Source organism: Cyprinodon tularosa, unplaced genomic scaffold (assembly GCF_016077235.1).
Source record: "Cyprinodon tularosa strain WSP-4 unplaced genomic scaffold, ASM1607723v1 ctg12, whole genome shotgun sequence".
Taxonomy (NCBI): Eukaryota; Metazoa; Chordata; class Actinopteri; order Cyprinodontiformes; family Cyprinodontidae; genus Cyprinodon; species Cyprinodon tularosa.
Genome location: NW_024038003.1, coordinates 2,979,913 through 2,995,484, shown reverse-complemented (window position 1 = coordinate 2,995,484; position 15,572 = coordinate 2,979,913). Strand labels below are relative to the sequence as shown.

The 15,572-nt window shown below is 38.0% G+C and overlaps 1 protein-coding gene across 2 annotated transcripts in view; it reads right to left on the bottom strand.

Annotated features, from left to right (window-relative positions):
- The window catches only part of clstn2a (calsyntenin 2a), a 230,744-nt gene that overhangs the window by 45,965 nt on the left and 169,207 nt on the right, over positions 1–15,572 (bottom strand). The window contains exons 4-9 of one of the 2 annotated variants that reach the window (XM_038271283.1): positions 13,484–13,595; positions 13,197–13,308; positions 8,265–8,414; positions 4,006–4,191; positions 3,158–3,415; positions 1,226–1,347 (exon numbers count right to left, since the gene is read on the bottom strand). In XM_038271283.1, the coding sequence (XP_038127211.1) occupies positions 1,226–1,347; positions 3,158–3,415; positions 4,006–4,191; positions 8,265–8,414; positions 13,197–13,308; positions 13,484–13,595 (940 nt within the window). The remainder of the gene's footprint in view (positions 1–1,225; positions 1,348–3,157; positions 3,416–4,005; positions 4,192–8,264; positions 8,415–13,196; positions 13,309–13,483; positions 13,596–15,572) is intronic. The other variant, XM_038271291.1, reaches the window with a different exon arrangement.

Here is a 15,572-nt window from a genome sequence, read left to right as displayed (position 1 = left end):
TAGTTGCTCAAAATACCTTTAATTCAACGCTGAATTACTTTAGGTAAAGATTAAGAGCATAACAAACAAGACTGTTTGTTTAATCAGCATTAATTATTAGGTATGTATCCAATTTCACACATCGTTCATGCAAGCACAGGTAAAAGCAGTTGTTTGTGTATTGTTTTTGGATTTAATGACTGTTTCTGGTAAAATCTTCAACTAGATCATAAGGAAAACAAAGAGTCTGTCTACACACTATACTAGCATTACTGTTTGGTATCTTATCTCTTAAAAGTAAAGTGAGAGAAAAAAAAACTTTCACAGAATGAATGACAACAGAGTAATAGAATAGAAGAAGAGTCGGGAGGTTGTTTGCTTAGAAGACTGCATTCTGCTGCTTGGATGCTATTTCTTTGTCATGTTTACCTCCACAGGCTCCAGGGAAAAGAACAGCAGATGGGAAAACCATTTTTTAATCTACCTTTGACCTAGACCAAACAAATATCTGTTTGAATGGTACAAAGGAGGAACAGGGATTTTTTGAACCAATGACCTGCAATAAACCTTTCTTACGGTCCAAAGAATATATACACTATTAGTTAACTTCACACGAGAAAATGGATTTCAGCTTGAAATGAAAAAAAAAAAACCTTACAAAAGTGCTATTTAATTTTATAAAGTTGCAGGTACGACACTTTCTCATGCTTCATGTTTATACATGTTTTAAATATATGAGGCAAAACTATGATCAAATCCAGAGCAATTAACTACTTTTAGAATCCAATTTTAAACAGAGTGAACCTTTGTGATGTCAGCTGTTCAAGGGTTCAAGGATTCGTTAGAAATCATTTACAAACAGGATTATAAAGACAAACACAGTTAAAAAAAACAGATAAGGCTGCAGAGATATTTAAGGAGAATTCGACAGATAAAATAGATCTTCTGCTGAAAGAGCCATTAACCAGAGCTAAATAGACCTTCCATCCTTGATGTGGGAAATGTGTGTGTTTTACTGAGTTAAACTTTTAGCATAAGGGCGTCTGCTACTCTCTTATCTCCCACTGCGAGTGGAAGAAAGTTACGGAAGGCCTCAGGTAATTATAGGGGAGAGCATTTCTCCTAACTACACAAATAGCGATGGCCCTTCACTTGCAGAAAATAATCTCCCTCTGTTTAAGACGGGGCACAGACAAGCCTGCGCGTTTAAAAGCATGCACTCGCACTTCTCATACAGCCTCCTCACCTGCTCCAGTTTCCAGTGGAACTCAGCGGGCCGGTAAGTGTCGATCTGTGTGAAATCTCTTCTCAGCAGGAACACCAACCGGCAGTTGTGAACATACAGAGAGTAGTGGTGGCGGTTCATCTCTGCAACAAGTATTTCAAATATTGCATCGTCAAACAAGTGCATGCATATAAACTCCTTCAAAATGATCATTGTTTCCAAAATAATATAATGCATGCATTTTTTTTTTAATTCCTCTAAATGCATTCTTGCAATTACTTAAAGTATTGATTTTCTTTATGTTAAACCCCTTGGTGATGAACCAAAGTTTGCCTTTATACATCAGAGAAATAATATGTTCGAAATTTCTGATGACTAGCATAGGGTATACATTTAAATATGCACTTTAAGCTTAAAATGCATACCTCAAGCACAAGTGATGGTTTCCCATACTGATGGTTGTCATAGTTACACAGTGACATCTATGCACGGGAGCCTCTTTTCTGTCATTGAGCCCCAGGGTAGCTGTGGCTAGAATGTAGCTTACCACCATCAGTGCGTGTGTGTGTGAATAAATAAATTAATGTAGTGTAAAGGGCTTTAAACTTCCCTAAATTGAAAATGCCATTTAACATTTTACAAGTTTTCTTGAACTTTTGTGCTTCTTCATATCTGAAATATCTAATAGTCATCAGTCCCTCATGTCATCTGTTTGCCTCGGTATTCCATCTTTCTCTGCATTCATCCCACGTTTCATGTTTCCCAGATCAAACCCAGTCGTACCAGCACATTGGGCCCTCCTTCTGAGCCCCTTCCTTCCACCCAAGATGTGGATGGACATCTGCTTACACCGTCTGCCGGATTGTTGACTCCCGTCGGCGAGGTCGTGAGTGACAGTACCTCGTCGACTAGGAGGGCTACGGTCCGGAGGAGCGTTCATGGATACCCGGCTCTTTTATTCTTTCAATTCTGTCTGCACACCTGTTACTCATTACCTAATCATCCTGGAGCTTAAGAGGAAGCAGACTGCCAGCACCTTGTTATTTGAGTATTTGCCAGTTATGGTACTCTGAGCCCCCATAAAGATACTCTCTGTGTTACTTTCCTTTAGAGAGACTTCTAGTATCTCGTTGTCCACATTCTCTCAGGTGTTTCCTTGTGACGCCATGGATCCTCCTTGTGAAGACCTAGTTATGGTTTTCTTGATTCTCTCTCCTTGTGACACCGTGTACTGTTACCAACTGGTTGCCCAAGTCCCTGCATTAACTCCTCAGCTTGATTATAAGCAGTTCCTGGTTTCTCCAGCTGGCAGTCAGATAACTCCTCTTTCTTCCTCCAAGTCTGAGTAAACCTGTTCGCCCCCCACCCAGACTCCACATCATCAATCTGAACTCACTCAGCCGAAACCTCTGGAACCTGGACACTCAAAAAGGAACCAAGACCACAAACCACATTCCCCTCCATTCTGGGTGAAGGAAAGCTTCAATCCAAGTAAGATCTGTTTTTTTAAACTTCTCTCAAAGATCATATTGCCGACAATCTCAAACTCATCTTCTCCCTTTTTCTTCTCAGCAGTTTGCAGACAACTCTGTGTGCCCTCCCTCCAAGGACCCAAACTATTTACTGAATTATTTCAACTGTTAAAATAAACTTGATTTATCTGATCCCCTGTTCTCCTGTTGTTCTGCATGTTGGTTAAGAAACTGGAAATCTGTCTGTGATATTTTGAGTTTCATTTATTATCATTATTAAATTATTATTATCAAAATTTCAAATAATATTTTGATTTTGTACTTTTTGGTGTTTAATTATAGAAACATTAAGGAAATCTAACTTGTTATTAAGGGAGAAAAAAAGTCTTACTTAAAGGGAGAAAAGGGTCAATACAAATATCAATGTCATATCAGGCTCCTACATCTTATCATTAAGTTGATGTGATGGTTATTTCCCCACCTGTCTTGTCAGAGTTGCACAGTATGGTTTCCTTTGCAGCTCTAAGTCCTGGACTTGGTCCATGTGTCATCCATGTTGCTATGGTGAACTGGTCTGTCAAGTTCTGGGGCACCACGTGATCTGGAACATTTGCAGCCTGGTTCCCGTCAAACCTGTAGATGAGGTCGCTTTCACGTCCACTGTCAGTGAGAAGAGATGCGGTCCAATTTGCCGAGGGGCTGGGGGCAGGAAGGAGGTCGGTGCTGCCTGATGCTGCACCTTGATGTGCCAGTCAGAAGATATAACAAGGACAATGTATTTACAGGTAGTCAGTCTGGAGGAAACTACATAAAAGATACAAATGGTCAAATACCTTAATTCAACAATTCTAATATCTAAATACATTTTAAAAATGAAATAATTGACAGAATAATAAATATTCACTTTTTTATCATAATGAAACAGTCTGTATTGCTCTATCAAATAAAACTCACAGGAAATAGAGTGAAGTTATTGGTTGTTTTGTGGCAACAGGTTCAAGAAGTTGAATACTTTTGCAAAGTATTAAGTAAGAATGAATGTTTCTACAGTAGGTATGAATGGATGGTTTAAAAAAAGGAAGTTCCAAATTAAAGTTTAATCAAATTCAATAAAGGTCATTTAAACAGTGTGCAGGATTGAATTATTATTATAGAAATCAGTCTACTGAGAAGGTTAAGATGTCAGGAGGCAATTTTATATCTGAATTAAAATTTAATGCATTCATAGTCCCTTACTGTTGAAAAGCACCTCACTATTTCAGTAAAATCCTCCCTCCTTGCTTTATAATAATCCAACTGCTTCTCTTTTTCCTTTGTAGCTTTACTTACCACACAGTTTCTGCAAAGACTTTTCAGAGTAAGTTTCACGGTCGCAGCCCTTTCCAATGTGATTTGTCTGCAGCTCCACCATGGCCTTTACTCCGGACAAGGGCCCTCCACATGTTTCCAGGTGCATCTTGGGAAAAAGTTGTTTGCTTCCAGTCCCTGGCTCATAATCCACTCGCTTGTTCCAGCCTAAAAAAAAAAAAAGACACTTGAAGAGTATGTGCATGCTTGTTTGAAGCACTTAGCCTTCACCTTAGACATCAAGATCTCAGTCTTCTTATAAGATGGATTTTTTGGGGGAAATTTGTATCTGTTATTTGCTGAAAGTGAACGATGCAGTGACACAAGTACTAATGAGATTGCTGTGCCAAAAGGGCTGTTAAAGATAGCTCCCTTGCTTTTTACTGCCAGCTGGACAGCCAGTGTAATGTAATGCAGTTTTTTTTTAAACTACCAAGTTGTTAAGACTTTTATTCAGTGTGTACTAAAATGCTTCTTTTGGGGCAATGGGAGAGATTGAACATGCTGATTCTGCTCTGTGCATGTCATATCAGTGATATCAAGTCTCCTGAGGAAATTACTGAGAGAAACAGATTGTGATTACAATGGTAGGGAGAGATGATGGGGATTCCTCATTATTGAGAGAGATTTCCTAAACAGCAGCTGCGGAAGCTTTGCTGACCTTTGCGCATGATGAAATAGGTTACAGAGGAGAGCGAGCTTGCGTTAAATGCATCCCTGCATTATGTTTTATTCATGGATTTAAGCTACGAGAGGGTAATGGTTTTACATTAAGCTTTGCATGGGTTAATGGTCCTGGTTTATAGCCACTTTTATGAGACAGAAATTGAAAAAATAACACAACATTGGAAAGGATGCGAGCACAATAAAGAGGCCTTTTTTGTACCAGATGACATTTTTAGATAAATTTTCTCAGATCTTAGAAAAAATGAAAAGAAATAACTACAGTTTATGCTAGTTTCATTACTTCTTCCGTGACAGTAGTCTGACCTGCTAACTGAAGGAAACATCTTTTTTATACCTGTACTCAGACTGGTTATATTGACCTACATTTTATGCAGGAACTGCCCTTCACATTATGAATATACAGGTGCTGGTCATAAAATTAGAATATCATGAAAAAGTAGATTGATTTCAGTAATTCCATTTAAAAAGTGAAACTTGTATATTATATTCATACATTACATACAAACTCATATATTTCAGATGTTTATTTTGTTTAATTTTGATGATTACAAATGACAACAAATGAAAATCTCAAATTCATCATATCAGAAAATTAGAATATTGTGAAAAGGTTCAAAATTGATGGCCCCTGGTGCCACACTCTAATCAGCTAATTAACTCAAACCACCTGCAAAAGCCTTTAAATGGTCTTTCAGTCTAGTTCTATAGGCTACACAATCATGGGGAAGACTGCTGACTTGACAGTTGTCCAAAAGACGACCATCGACACCTTGCACAAGGAGGGCAAGACACAAAAGGTCATCGCTAAAGAGGCTGGCTGTTCACAGAGCTCAGTGTCCAAGCACATTAATAGAGAGGCGAAGGGAAGGAAAAGATGTGGTCGAAAAAAGTGTACAAGCAAGAGAGATAACCGCACCCTGGAGAGGATTGTGAAACAAAACCCATTCAAAAATGTGGGGGAGATTCACAAAGAGTGGACTGCAGCTGGAGTGAGTGCTTCAAGAACCACCACACACAGACGTATGAAAGACATGGGTTTCTGCTGTCGCATTCCTTGTGTCAAGCCACTCTTGAACCACAGACAGCGTCAGAAGCGTCTTGCCTGGGCTAAAGAGAAACAGGACCAAAGTCATGTTCTCTGATGAAAGTAAATTTTGCATTTCCTTTGGAAATCAAGGTCCCAGAGTCTGGAGGAAAAGAAGAGAGGCACTTCATCCACGTTGCTTGAAGTCCAGTGTAAAGTTTCCACAGTCAGTGATGGTTTGGGGTGCCATGTCATCTGCTGGTGTTGGTCCATTGTGTTTTCTGAGGTCCAGGGTCAACGCAGCCACATACCAGGAAGTTTTAGAGCACTTCATGCTTCCTGCAGCTGACCAACTTTTTGGAGATGCAGATTTCATTTTCCAACAGGACTTGGCACCTGCACACAGTGCCAAAGCTACCAGTACCTGGTTGAAGGACCATGGTATCCCTGTTCTTAATTGGCCAGCAAACTCTCCTGACCTTAACCCCATAGAAAATCTATGGGGTATTGTGAAGAAGAAGATGCAATACACCAGACCCAACAATTCAGAAGAGCTAAAAGCCACTATTAGAGCAACCTGGGCTATCATAACACCTGAGCAGTGCCACAGACTGATCGACTCCATGCCACGCCGCATTGCTGCAGTAATACAGGCCAAAGGAGGCCCAACTAAATACTGAGTGCTGTACATGCTCATACTTTTCATGTTCATACTTTTCAGTTGGCCAACATTTCTATAAATCCTTTGTTTTTATTGGTCTTCAGTAATATTCTAATTTTCTGATATGATGAATTTGAGATTTTCATTTGTTGTCATTTGTAATCATCAAAATTAAACAAAATAAACATCTGAAATATATGAGTTTGTATGTAATGTATGAATATAATATACAAGTTTCACTTTTTAAATGGAATTACTGAAATCAATCTACTTTTTCATGATATTCTAATTTTATGACCAGCACCTGTATGTGCTCATATTTTATGAGATTTTATCTGCCGTGTCACATCTGTCTCTTCTACTACACTAAAGTTGTTACAGAACAAAAATATTTAGGATCCATTTTTATAGCATTTTAAAAAAAATCATTTGTAACCTTTCACTTAAATTTAAAAACTAGTATAGAAGAGAATAGAATAGAAAGGGACACCAACCAATTTACAAATATATAAAATTAAAATAACTATGTGAATAACAGGATGGATGTAAAATCACTTACGGAGCAGGTAAATACTGTGCAGAAATCAGATAAAGCTGTGCAAATTAAGGCAATGATGCACACAACACTTACTAAGCATTGACTTGAAAAAGCACTTTATGAGTACAGCCCATTTAATACAAGTATGTATAATTAATGCTGATATTGTATTAGGCTAATATGGGTATCAAAACCTAAAGCTGCAATATTCTATCGTTTTGTAAATTAAGAAGTTGTATTGGGACATCCCTACCCTCAGGAGGTAAACTCTAAGCCTTCTAGTAAAGAGCATTAGTGTTGTTACAGCAGTCCAGTTCATCGCTAAAGATTGTTACAGTCCAGTTCATTGCTAGAGATTGTTACATTCTGCAAGAACAAAGAACTTTTTCTCGGTTTCTCTGGGGACAGTGGGTGGTTTAAGCCTAAAATTTAAAAGGGGAAAATTATCCCTGCTTTGCCATTTTAACAATATTCATGAAAATGCTGATTATTTATGCAATGTTTCTTGGAAACTCTTTAGAAAAGAAATTCTCCCTAGATGATATGTTGAGAACAAGCAGTGAGAAACCTGCAGCCAGGACCCACAAGACACTTCTGTGAGAATAAAATTGCATTATTTTGTTCTTGCAGCTGTGGGAGGAAGAACATTTTTTATTTGTTCTTCATGAGTACAGTATGCATTTTAAGAGTCCACTATCTTAACATCAATCCCAAGGATGTTCCCTGGATGCATATGTTCAAAGAACTGCTATCTAATTTTATTTTATCACAAAGACACAGCTTGTTCCTAGATGATTAAATATGTAAAACAGTTCCACTTAAAATTTTTTGTAGTAAGATTGTAAGAACATCGGAAGTTTGTTTCATTTTTGTCTCTCTCCTATCTGTTCATTCTACCTCTTCCTTCATCCTGTTCTGCCTCTACTCCAATCGTTCTGTCTTTCTCATTCCTGCATGAGCTTGATTCCTGAGATGCTGTCAGAGCAGACAGGTGAAGCAGCAGGGGAGATGGGCTGGGCTGAATACCAAGCTGTTGGCATGTTAAGGAAGAAGAAAAGAAAAATGACCAGTCTAGTCAGCTTTCCTTCCTGAGGTTTCTGTCAGGTCCTTTGATTTCCTTCAGAGACATTCTGTCTAAAATGAGAAAAAAGTTCCTTCACAATGGAGGGTATGCCTGTAAGACTGCTCTGAATGGCAATCTTGAGTTTTGCATGCATTTAGGTACCTGAAGGCAATAGATAAACACATCACACCAAGATACTCATCAGCGATTTTAAACCAAGTATTTCAAGGTTAGACATCAGGAGTGAATTACACTGCTTGTTTCTGACCTTGCCATCCTGGTTTGCAGACAGGCTTGACTTCAATATGTACCACCACATCCTCTTTGGCTTTCTTCTGACCGCAGTCAAAGGCAGATACCATAATCCTGTAGCTCTGCTGCTTTTCATAACTGAGTCGCTCTGTGTTTCTGATGTTACCTACGGGGTAACAAAAAAAAGAAGGGGGATTATTTTTAAACTGAGGAAACTACAATTATATTCCGAGTTAAAGAAAGGCAGAAGCAAACTGTAGCTGCAAGGGAAATAATGTTAAGCCTGATGTCACAATTGACTGAACTTGTATTACCTTTATTTTTGTTAAAACCTCCCTGTAAAATTTTTATACAAAATAGGATGAATAGATTGTCTCAAGTCACTGGTGCAGAGTATAAAAGCAACGAGATAAAAATGGTTTGATGTCACTGCCTTTAAAAAAGAAAACTTATAAGTGAATTTAAAAAGCAATCTGAGAAAAATTTGCTTTCTTTAAAATGATATATTCATCTTTATGTGATCATTGATCTAGTAAAGCCGTACAGCAGCTGCTATCATGACTGAGAGGTTTGAATTTTTCAAATTTCAGCAATTAATTCTTGTTAATGAACGCTGAAAACGTATAAGAATACTTTTCTTCCCTCATGATTTTATTCATATTCTTTAATAGGTTTCTTTATTGAATTAATTGATTGCCTTTACTTAGTGGCTTAATTTAAGCAACAAATGTAATGGTGTTTTGGTTTGTGATTAAGAAGCATATAGATGTATGTGGCGTGATAGAAGACTGTTGGTTGCCGAAGACGTGACTATAGGCAAGGGGAAGCAGAGTTGGAGAAAAAACATAAGTATGTCTTATAATACAAAAGTCCAGAAATATGAAATAAGGGTAATTCATTAAAATAGAACTAAAGACAAACCAAGAATCTGGAGGGAAGATGATTGAGGCAGAATTACTAAAATCTAAACAGGAGATTACATAAGAACAGGAAATTCTTGAGTCTAATGAGCGACGTGAAAGCAGCCGAGGATATTCAGAGAAGAGACACAAAAACATTAAAGAGAAGTAAAGAAGGGACTAAACACCAACAATAAATTAAAAGCAGTATACCAACTAAATCAACCACAGAAAAAAGAATTCAAACAAGAGGAGACTGGAAAACTCAGCAACTGTCATTTCTAACTACAGAGCCTAGATTAACAGACTGGTAAAAAAAGAAAACTCAAAATGCGGAAAACTTAGCTACCAAAACATGATAAATAATACATCTTCTATTACTTTGTCAATGAGACGTCCCAGTATGTTCTATGTATCTAGTATCTAACAATCTAACTTACATGAAGTAGTTAAGCAAGCCTGCTGCAAATATATTCAGATGCGTGGTACAATTTGAATGAAATTACATCTTTTACTCTTTGTCATGATACACATTAAATACAAAAGCACCACAAACTACACACCCTTTATAGACTTGATTCATTGCTTCATTTTTGAACTCAGGTACATTGTGATTTTTAATACACTGACTTAGACGGATAGATATGAAACAGTGCAATGATGTGGCAGACATATTTGGATATGCTGTCCTCTAAGCTAAAGCCATTACTGATTCTTAGTAGGTTTTTCATTATAGAAGGTCAGTGGTAACACACCGCCTCCAATCTAAATTTCCTGAGAAAATAATCATCCCCTTCTCTATAATGCTCACTAAAGGCTTTGCTGCAGTATAAAGGTTAATTTAATGGTTTTCACTTGACAAGGCAGAAGTATGCTTTGGTCTTTATTTTGCTTTGGTCTTTATTTTGGATAACCGTTATTTTGGGACCATTCAATCTGCAAGCAGATTAAAAACAAAATTTTCATATCATTCTAAAAGAATCTTACATCAAAAATACAAATTATGTCACTAAGTGCAGTTTATGTTTTCAATTTATAAACTAGTTTTAAAGGTATAGTGGACATTTTAAAGGATTTTTAAATTTTTTTGAAAAGATCCGCCCTCTACACTTTAAAAAAAATGCACATGAAAAACCATGTATCTGCTCCTGAGAGGGAACGCATATTAAACACGTGCGAGAGCATACCAGAGCCCATTTCTCCTGCACACTCTGTCTAAAAGCTGCTGTTTGCAAAGCTCATATAAGGCTACTTTCCAAAAGAAGATTTGCAATTTTTCCACCTGGTCATACTCATCTAAGTGGTTTATTTAAGCCATTGTCTCTCCAATAAAATTAAATCTACATCTAGCATTAGGTACTATTTTAGAACAACTTAATTACTTTTGGGATCCTTTACACAAAGCAAAGTAGCCACTATTCTCAAGAACAAATCTAACCAATAACTAGTGGCTTACTCTGCCCTCCTATCTGTATCTTTCGGCCTGTAAGAAGAGTAAGTCAGACTGGTGTCAAACGCGAAGAAAAATACATGAAGATCGAAATCACAAAGCAATAAGACAAAAGATATTAATAAAAGCATGAACCACCCCGAGAGAGGAGAGCATCTGTGGAGAAAGTGTGTTTTTGTCTGACTGAACACATTCAGAGAGAGAAATAAATACAAATACAGTCTGCCTTTGTCTTGAATTACGCTGCATTCAGATCAGCCTTGGCTAAGGGCAGTCTGAATCCCAAAGTAAAATTTCATACCGACAGATATGCTTTAAAAAGTACAAAAGAGAACATCGTAATTCAAGCAGATAAAACAGGGGGGAGGAAATAAGTTAAAAGATAGAAAACAAGTGTATGTAATTTTGGGGGGAAATTACAGTACATGTACTATGAATAGATAAAAGCTATCAAATTCAAAACTACCACACCTTGAGAAATGCTGTTCAAAACTCAACAAATGTTTTTTTTAAATGTCGGCCTTCACAGAGTGTCAAAGGACTAGTCTTAAAGTTGGCTTTACAACATCGATACTTAGCAGTGCTTTTTATATATACACAACTTGTGTATATATAAACCTTGTGTAACACAAGGTTTATATATACACAAGTTGTGTATATATAAACCTTGTGTAACACAAGGTGTGGGAGAATTCAGGAATAACATTTACTGTACAAATAAGATAACTACCATTTTTCTCAAGTCAAGCTGTTAAACTAAAAATCTAAACTTATTTTATTAGAAATACGATTTCTAAGGATGCCTTATTTGTCAATATTGGCATTTTTTTTTACCTTAATCTTTTATTCTTTTTGTGGTAAGACCTCTTGGCGTGTCTGTTATTAGTCAAACACCGTAATGCACGTCACACTGTTACCAGCTCAGAGACTTCTGCAATATTTAGTATCTTTATAGATACACTATATTGCCAAAAGTATTTGCTCACCCATCCAAATTATTGGAATCAGGTGTTCCAATCACTTCCATGGCCACAGGTGTATAAATTCAAGCACCTAGGCATGCAGACTGTTTTTACAAACATTTGTGAAAGAATGGGTCGCTCTCAGGAGCTCAGTGAATTCCAGCGTGGAACTGTGATAGGATGCCACCTGTGCAACAAATCCAGTCGTGAAATTTCCTCGCTCCTAAATATTCCACAGTCAACTGTCAGCTGTATTATAAGAAAATGGAAGTGTTTGGGAACGACAGCAACTCAGCCACGAAGTGGTAGGCCACGTAAACTGACGGAGCGGGGTCAGCGGATGCTGACGCGCATAGTGCGAAGAGGTCGCCAACTTTCTGCAGAGTCAATCACTACAGACCTCCAAACTTCATGTGGCCTTCAGATTAGCTCAAGAACAGTGCGCAGAGAGCTTCATGGAATGGGTTTCCATGGTCGAGCAGCTGCATCCAAGCCATACATCACCAAGTGCAATGCAAAGCGTCGGATGCGGTGGTGTAAAGCACGCCGCCACTGGACTCTAGAGCAGTGGAGACGCGTTCTCTGGAGTGACGAATCGCACTTCTCCATCTGGCAATCTGATGGACGGGTCTGGGTTTGGCGGTTGCCAGGAGAACGGTACTTGTCTGACTGCATTGTGCCAAGTGTAAAGTTTGGTGGAGGGGGGATTATGGTGTGAGGTTGTTTTTCAGGAGCTGGGCTTGGCCCCTTAGTTCCAGTGAAAGGAACTCTGAATGCTTCAGCATACCAAGACATTTTGGACAATTCCATGCTCCCAACTTTGTGGGAACAGTTTGGAGCTGGCCCCTTCCTCTTCCAACATGACTGTGCACCAGTGCACAAAGCAAGGTCCATAAAGACATGGATGACAGAGTCTGGTGTGGATGAACTTGACTGGCCTGCACAGAGTCCTGACCTCAACCCGATAGAACACCTTTGGGATGAATTAGAGCGGAGACTGAGAGCCAGGCCTTCTCGTCCAACATCAGTGTGCGACCTCACAAATGCGCTTCTGGAAGAATGGTCAAAAATTCCCATAAACACACTCCTAAACCTTGTGGACAGCCTTCCCAGAAGAGTTGAAGCTGTTCTAGCTGCAAAGGGTGGACCGACGTCATATTGAACCCTATGGATTAGGAACGGGATGTCACTTAAGCTCATATGTGAGTCAAGGCAGGTGAGCAAATACTTTTGGCAATATAGTGTATCTCTAGTCACGATAGACAAACCCACCATTTTTTCTCTGTGTTCTGGGAAACTTTGGCGACAGAGAGAACCGATTGCTATATAGTTTTGTTCATAAAACTCTGAGCTCACTGCACCTCTTACAGTTGAGCAGCAAGCTGTATGCAGACAAACACTGGATGGAGAGACAAAGTCAGCGGCACTTCCATTTCTACAAAAGCTGCGGCTTTCTGTTGAGAAATGCTTCTCATAAGAGTTTAGATTTGTTGCCAGAACCAAACCCGAAATTCCAGGGGGTCAGTCTATGATGTCATACAGGATGATGGGATGCAAGTCCGGTTTAGATCAGGCTCCAAGTTTTTCCTTAATATCTAGGAAGGATGAAAAATGTTTCTTTACTCCATAACACTTACCAATGGTAAACTTACCATTTCGATCTATGGCAAATGGTGTTCCCCCAGTGACAATTTCATAGTTGCAGATTTGACTGTACTGTGGTGAACAGTCCTGATCCCAGGCTTCCACCTGAAATTTTGTTAAGACAATGTTTAGCAAGGTCTAGACTTAGAGAAATAAAAATATTGATATTTACAAAACTGTTGTGTGTTGTTCCAAAAGCCTTTTTCCCAAATACTTATACATATCACTTAGAGTAATAATAAAAAACTTTGAGTAACTAATATAATATTGAATTAACTACCTGTAAGATGCTGTCGTAGATTTTGCCTTCAGTCACTGATGCCTTGTAGAGTGACTCTCTAAACACAGGGCTGAATTCATTGACATCATCTACCTGAATGTGAACCACAGCCCTGAAATTTAAAAGGAAAAGATGAAAGAATTGTCAAAAATATGAATGAAATGTGAAGCCTGGATGGCCAACATAAGTGAACGAGGAGGATGATAAAAGGAAAATGGGTCTATAAAAAGAGTTTGAAAAAAGGAAAATCTGAATCACGAATGGGGACACCTCAAGTTTATTTTCTTGTCAAATGTGCATGGATGAGAGTGTGCCGTATTCAGGGGCCCACATGCAACAAAGTCGAAGCATTTGAGAAGAAAATTACAGCGTGCCAACACAATGCTGGCACATCTTCTGATGAGATCCTAGAGTGTGTATTGTATCTCTCAAGTTTATGTCATGAGATCATTTGAAAAAGAAAAAAATATATATAAAAAATACCCTAATTATATATGCGTTCAAAGCTAATTGTGTTCTTAATTCACTGACGTAAAACACAACTGCAGTACAGATTTGGTTTTAAAGAATCTTAATGGATGATTAGAAATAAGGAGTCAGACAGAGAACAGTGATTGTGTTGATTACTGTGATTCTGAAGCAACGCTCCCAGAGCCGACATTGAGACAAACTGACAAAGATAGAATGAACGAAAAAGAGAGGGCAAGGCCAGAGTCTGCACGCCAAATCTGAAGGATTCAATAGGAAGCTTTGCATAAGCGGAGGCTTAAGAAATGTTTGTTGACTTTGCTTAGTTAAGTAAACCTGAAAAATCTATTTTCATTTGATATTATGGTTGCTTTCTGAGACAATAATATTTTGCTTTTTTTTAACTTTAAAGAAATTGATCCTCTAAACTGATGTTGCATTTCCAATACTGACAGAACAGCAAGGGAATCCAGCACAAATTTTAGGGGAATGATCAGCTGATGTTCAACAGTGGAAACTTAAGTTTAGTGGAGCACACCGCTGTAACATTGGTCGTTTAGTTTTAGAAGCAGGAGAACTCCTTTCTTCAAACAAGCTACCGGTATATAAAAACAGAGGGAAAACTTTGTTAGTGTAGGGCTTCATCAAAGATCCCCAGCACAGTAAAAAGGTTAGCTTTATACCTTTACATTTAGAGTCATCTTGTCATTTATTTAATTCTGTTTATTCATTTATTTTGAACATGAAAATAAAATAATGATGAAAGAACAGTCATCACAAGCATGAAAGCCTAGATAACCCTCATTTATATCCTTAGCCTCTTAACTCCCACCTTCTTGTTGTTTTCGCACAAACATATTGCATATTCAAATGCCATTCGCCCGTAAAATAATATTATAAACTCCACATGGTTGTAATTTATGTCATTTGGAAGTTAAGAGCTTCTAGTTTGTGAAGATATGCATAGAGACTCAATTTACACAACATCAGCTATTTAACTTCAAAGGTTTCCTGCAAACATTATGTTATTGGTTAACAAAATATGTCAAAGTTTGATTGCTCACTTAGGCTATGTCCAAACGTCCATTTTAAATGAGTGTCCTAAAGTCTAGCGTCTGACACGAAATATTCCACAATGCACCTTGAGAAGTAGTGTACATCAATGGTCACTAGATGAGCAGATATACTGTACTCCACAATACTTTTGAACATCTCTACTGGCATAGCAACATGGGATTTGTTTTGGCTGCGTTAGAGAACAAAGATGGCACAGATCCCATGCGAGGAGCCGGAGTCACATGACATCTCTGAATGTATTCTGGATACTGAGAACTTATGATTACTTTTGACAGAAAAGAAATTGGTGAATAAGCCCTTATTCTCTTAGATCATTTTAAGCAGCAGACACGTCTTGTAAGACACATAAAATATGCACATTTATTCTTATTTTTTTTACTTTTTTATGGGAAACTCAACTGGATATTACTTTTCTGTAGATGGTTACAGAAATGTATGCCAGGGTAAAACATGTTAAGGAAAAAAACAAAAAGGGGAAATTATTAGTTCAGATTTAATGACAAATTATTAGTTATTAGTTTATGGAGTATGTTTGGCTTACAGT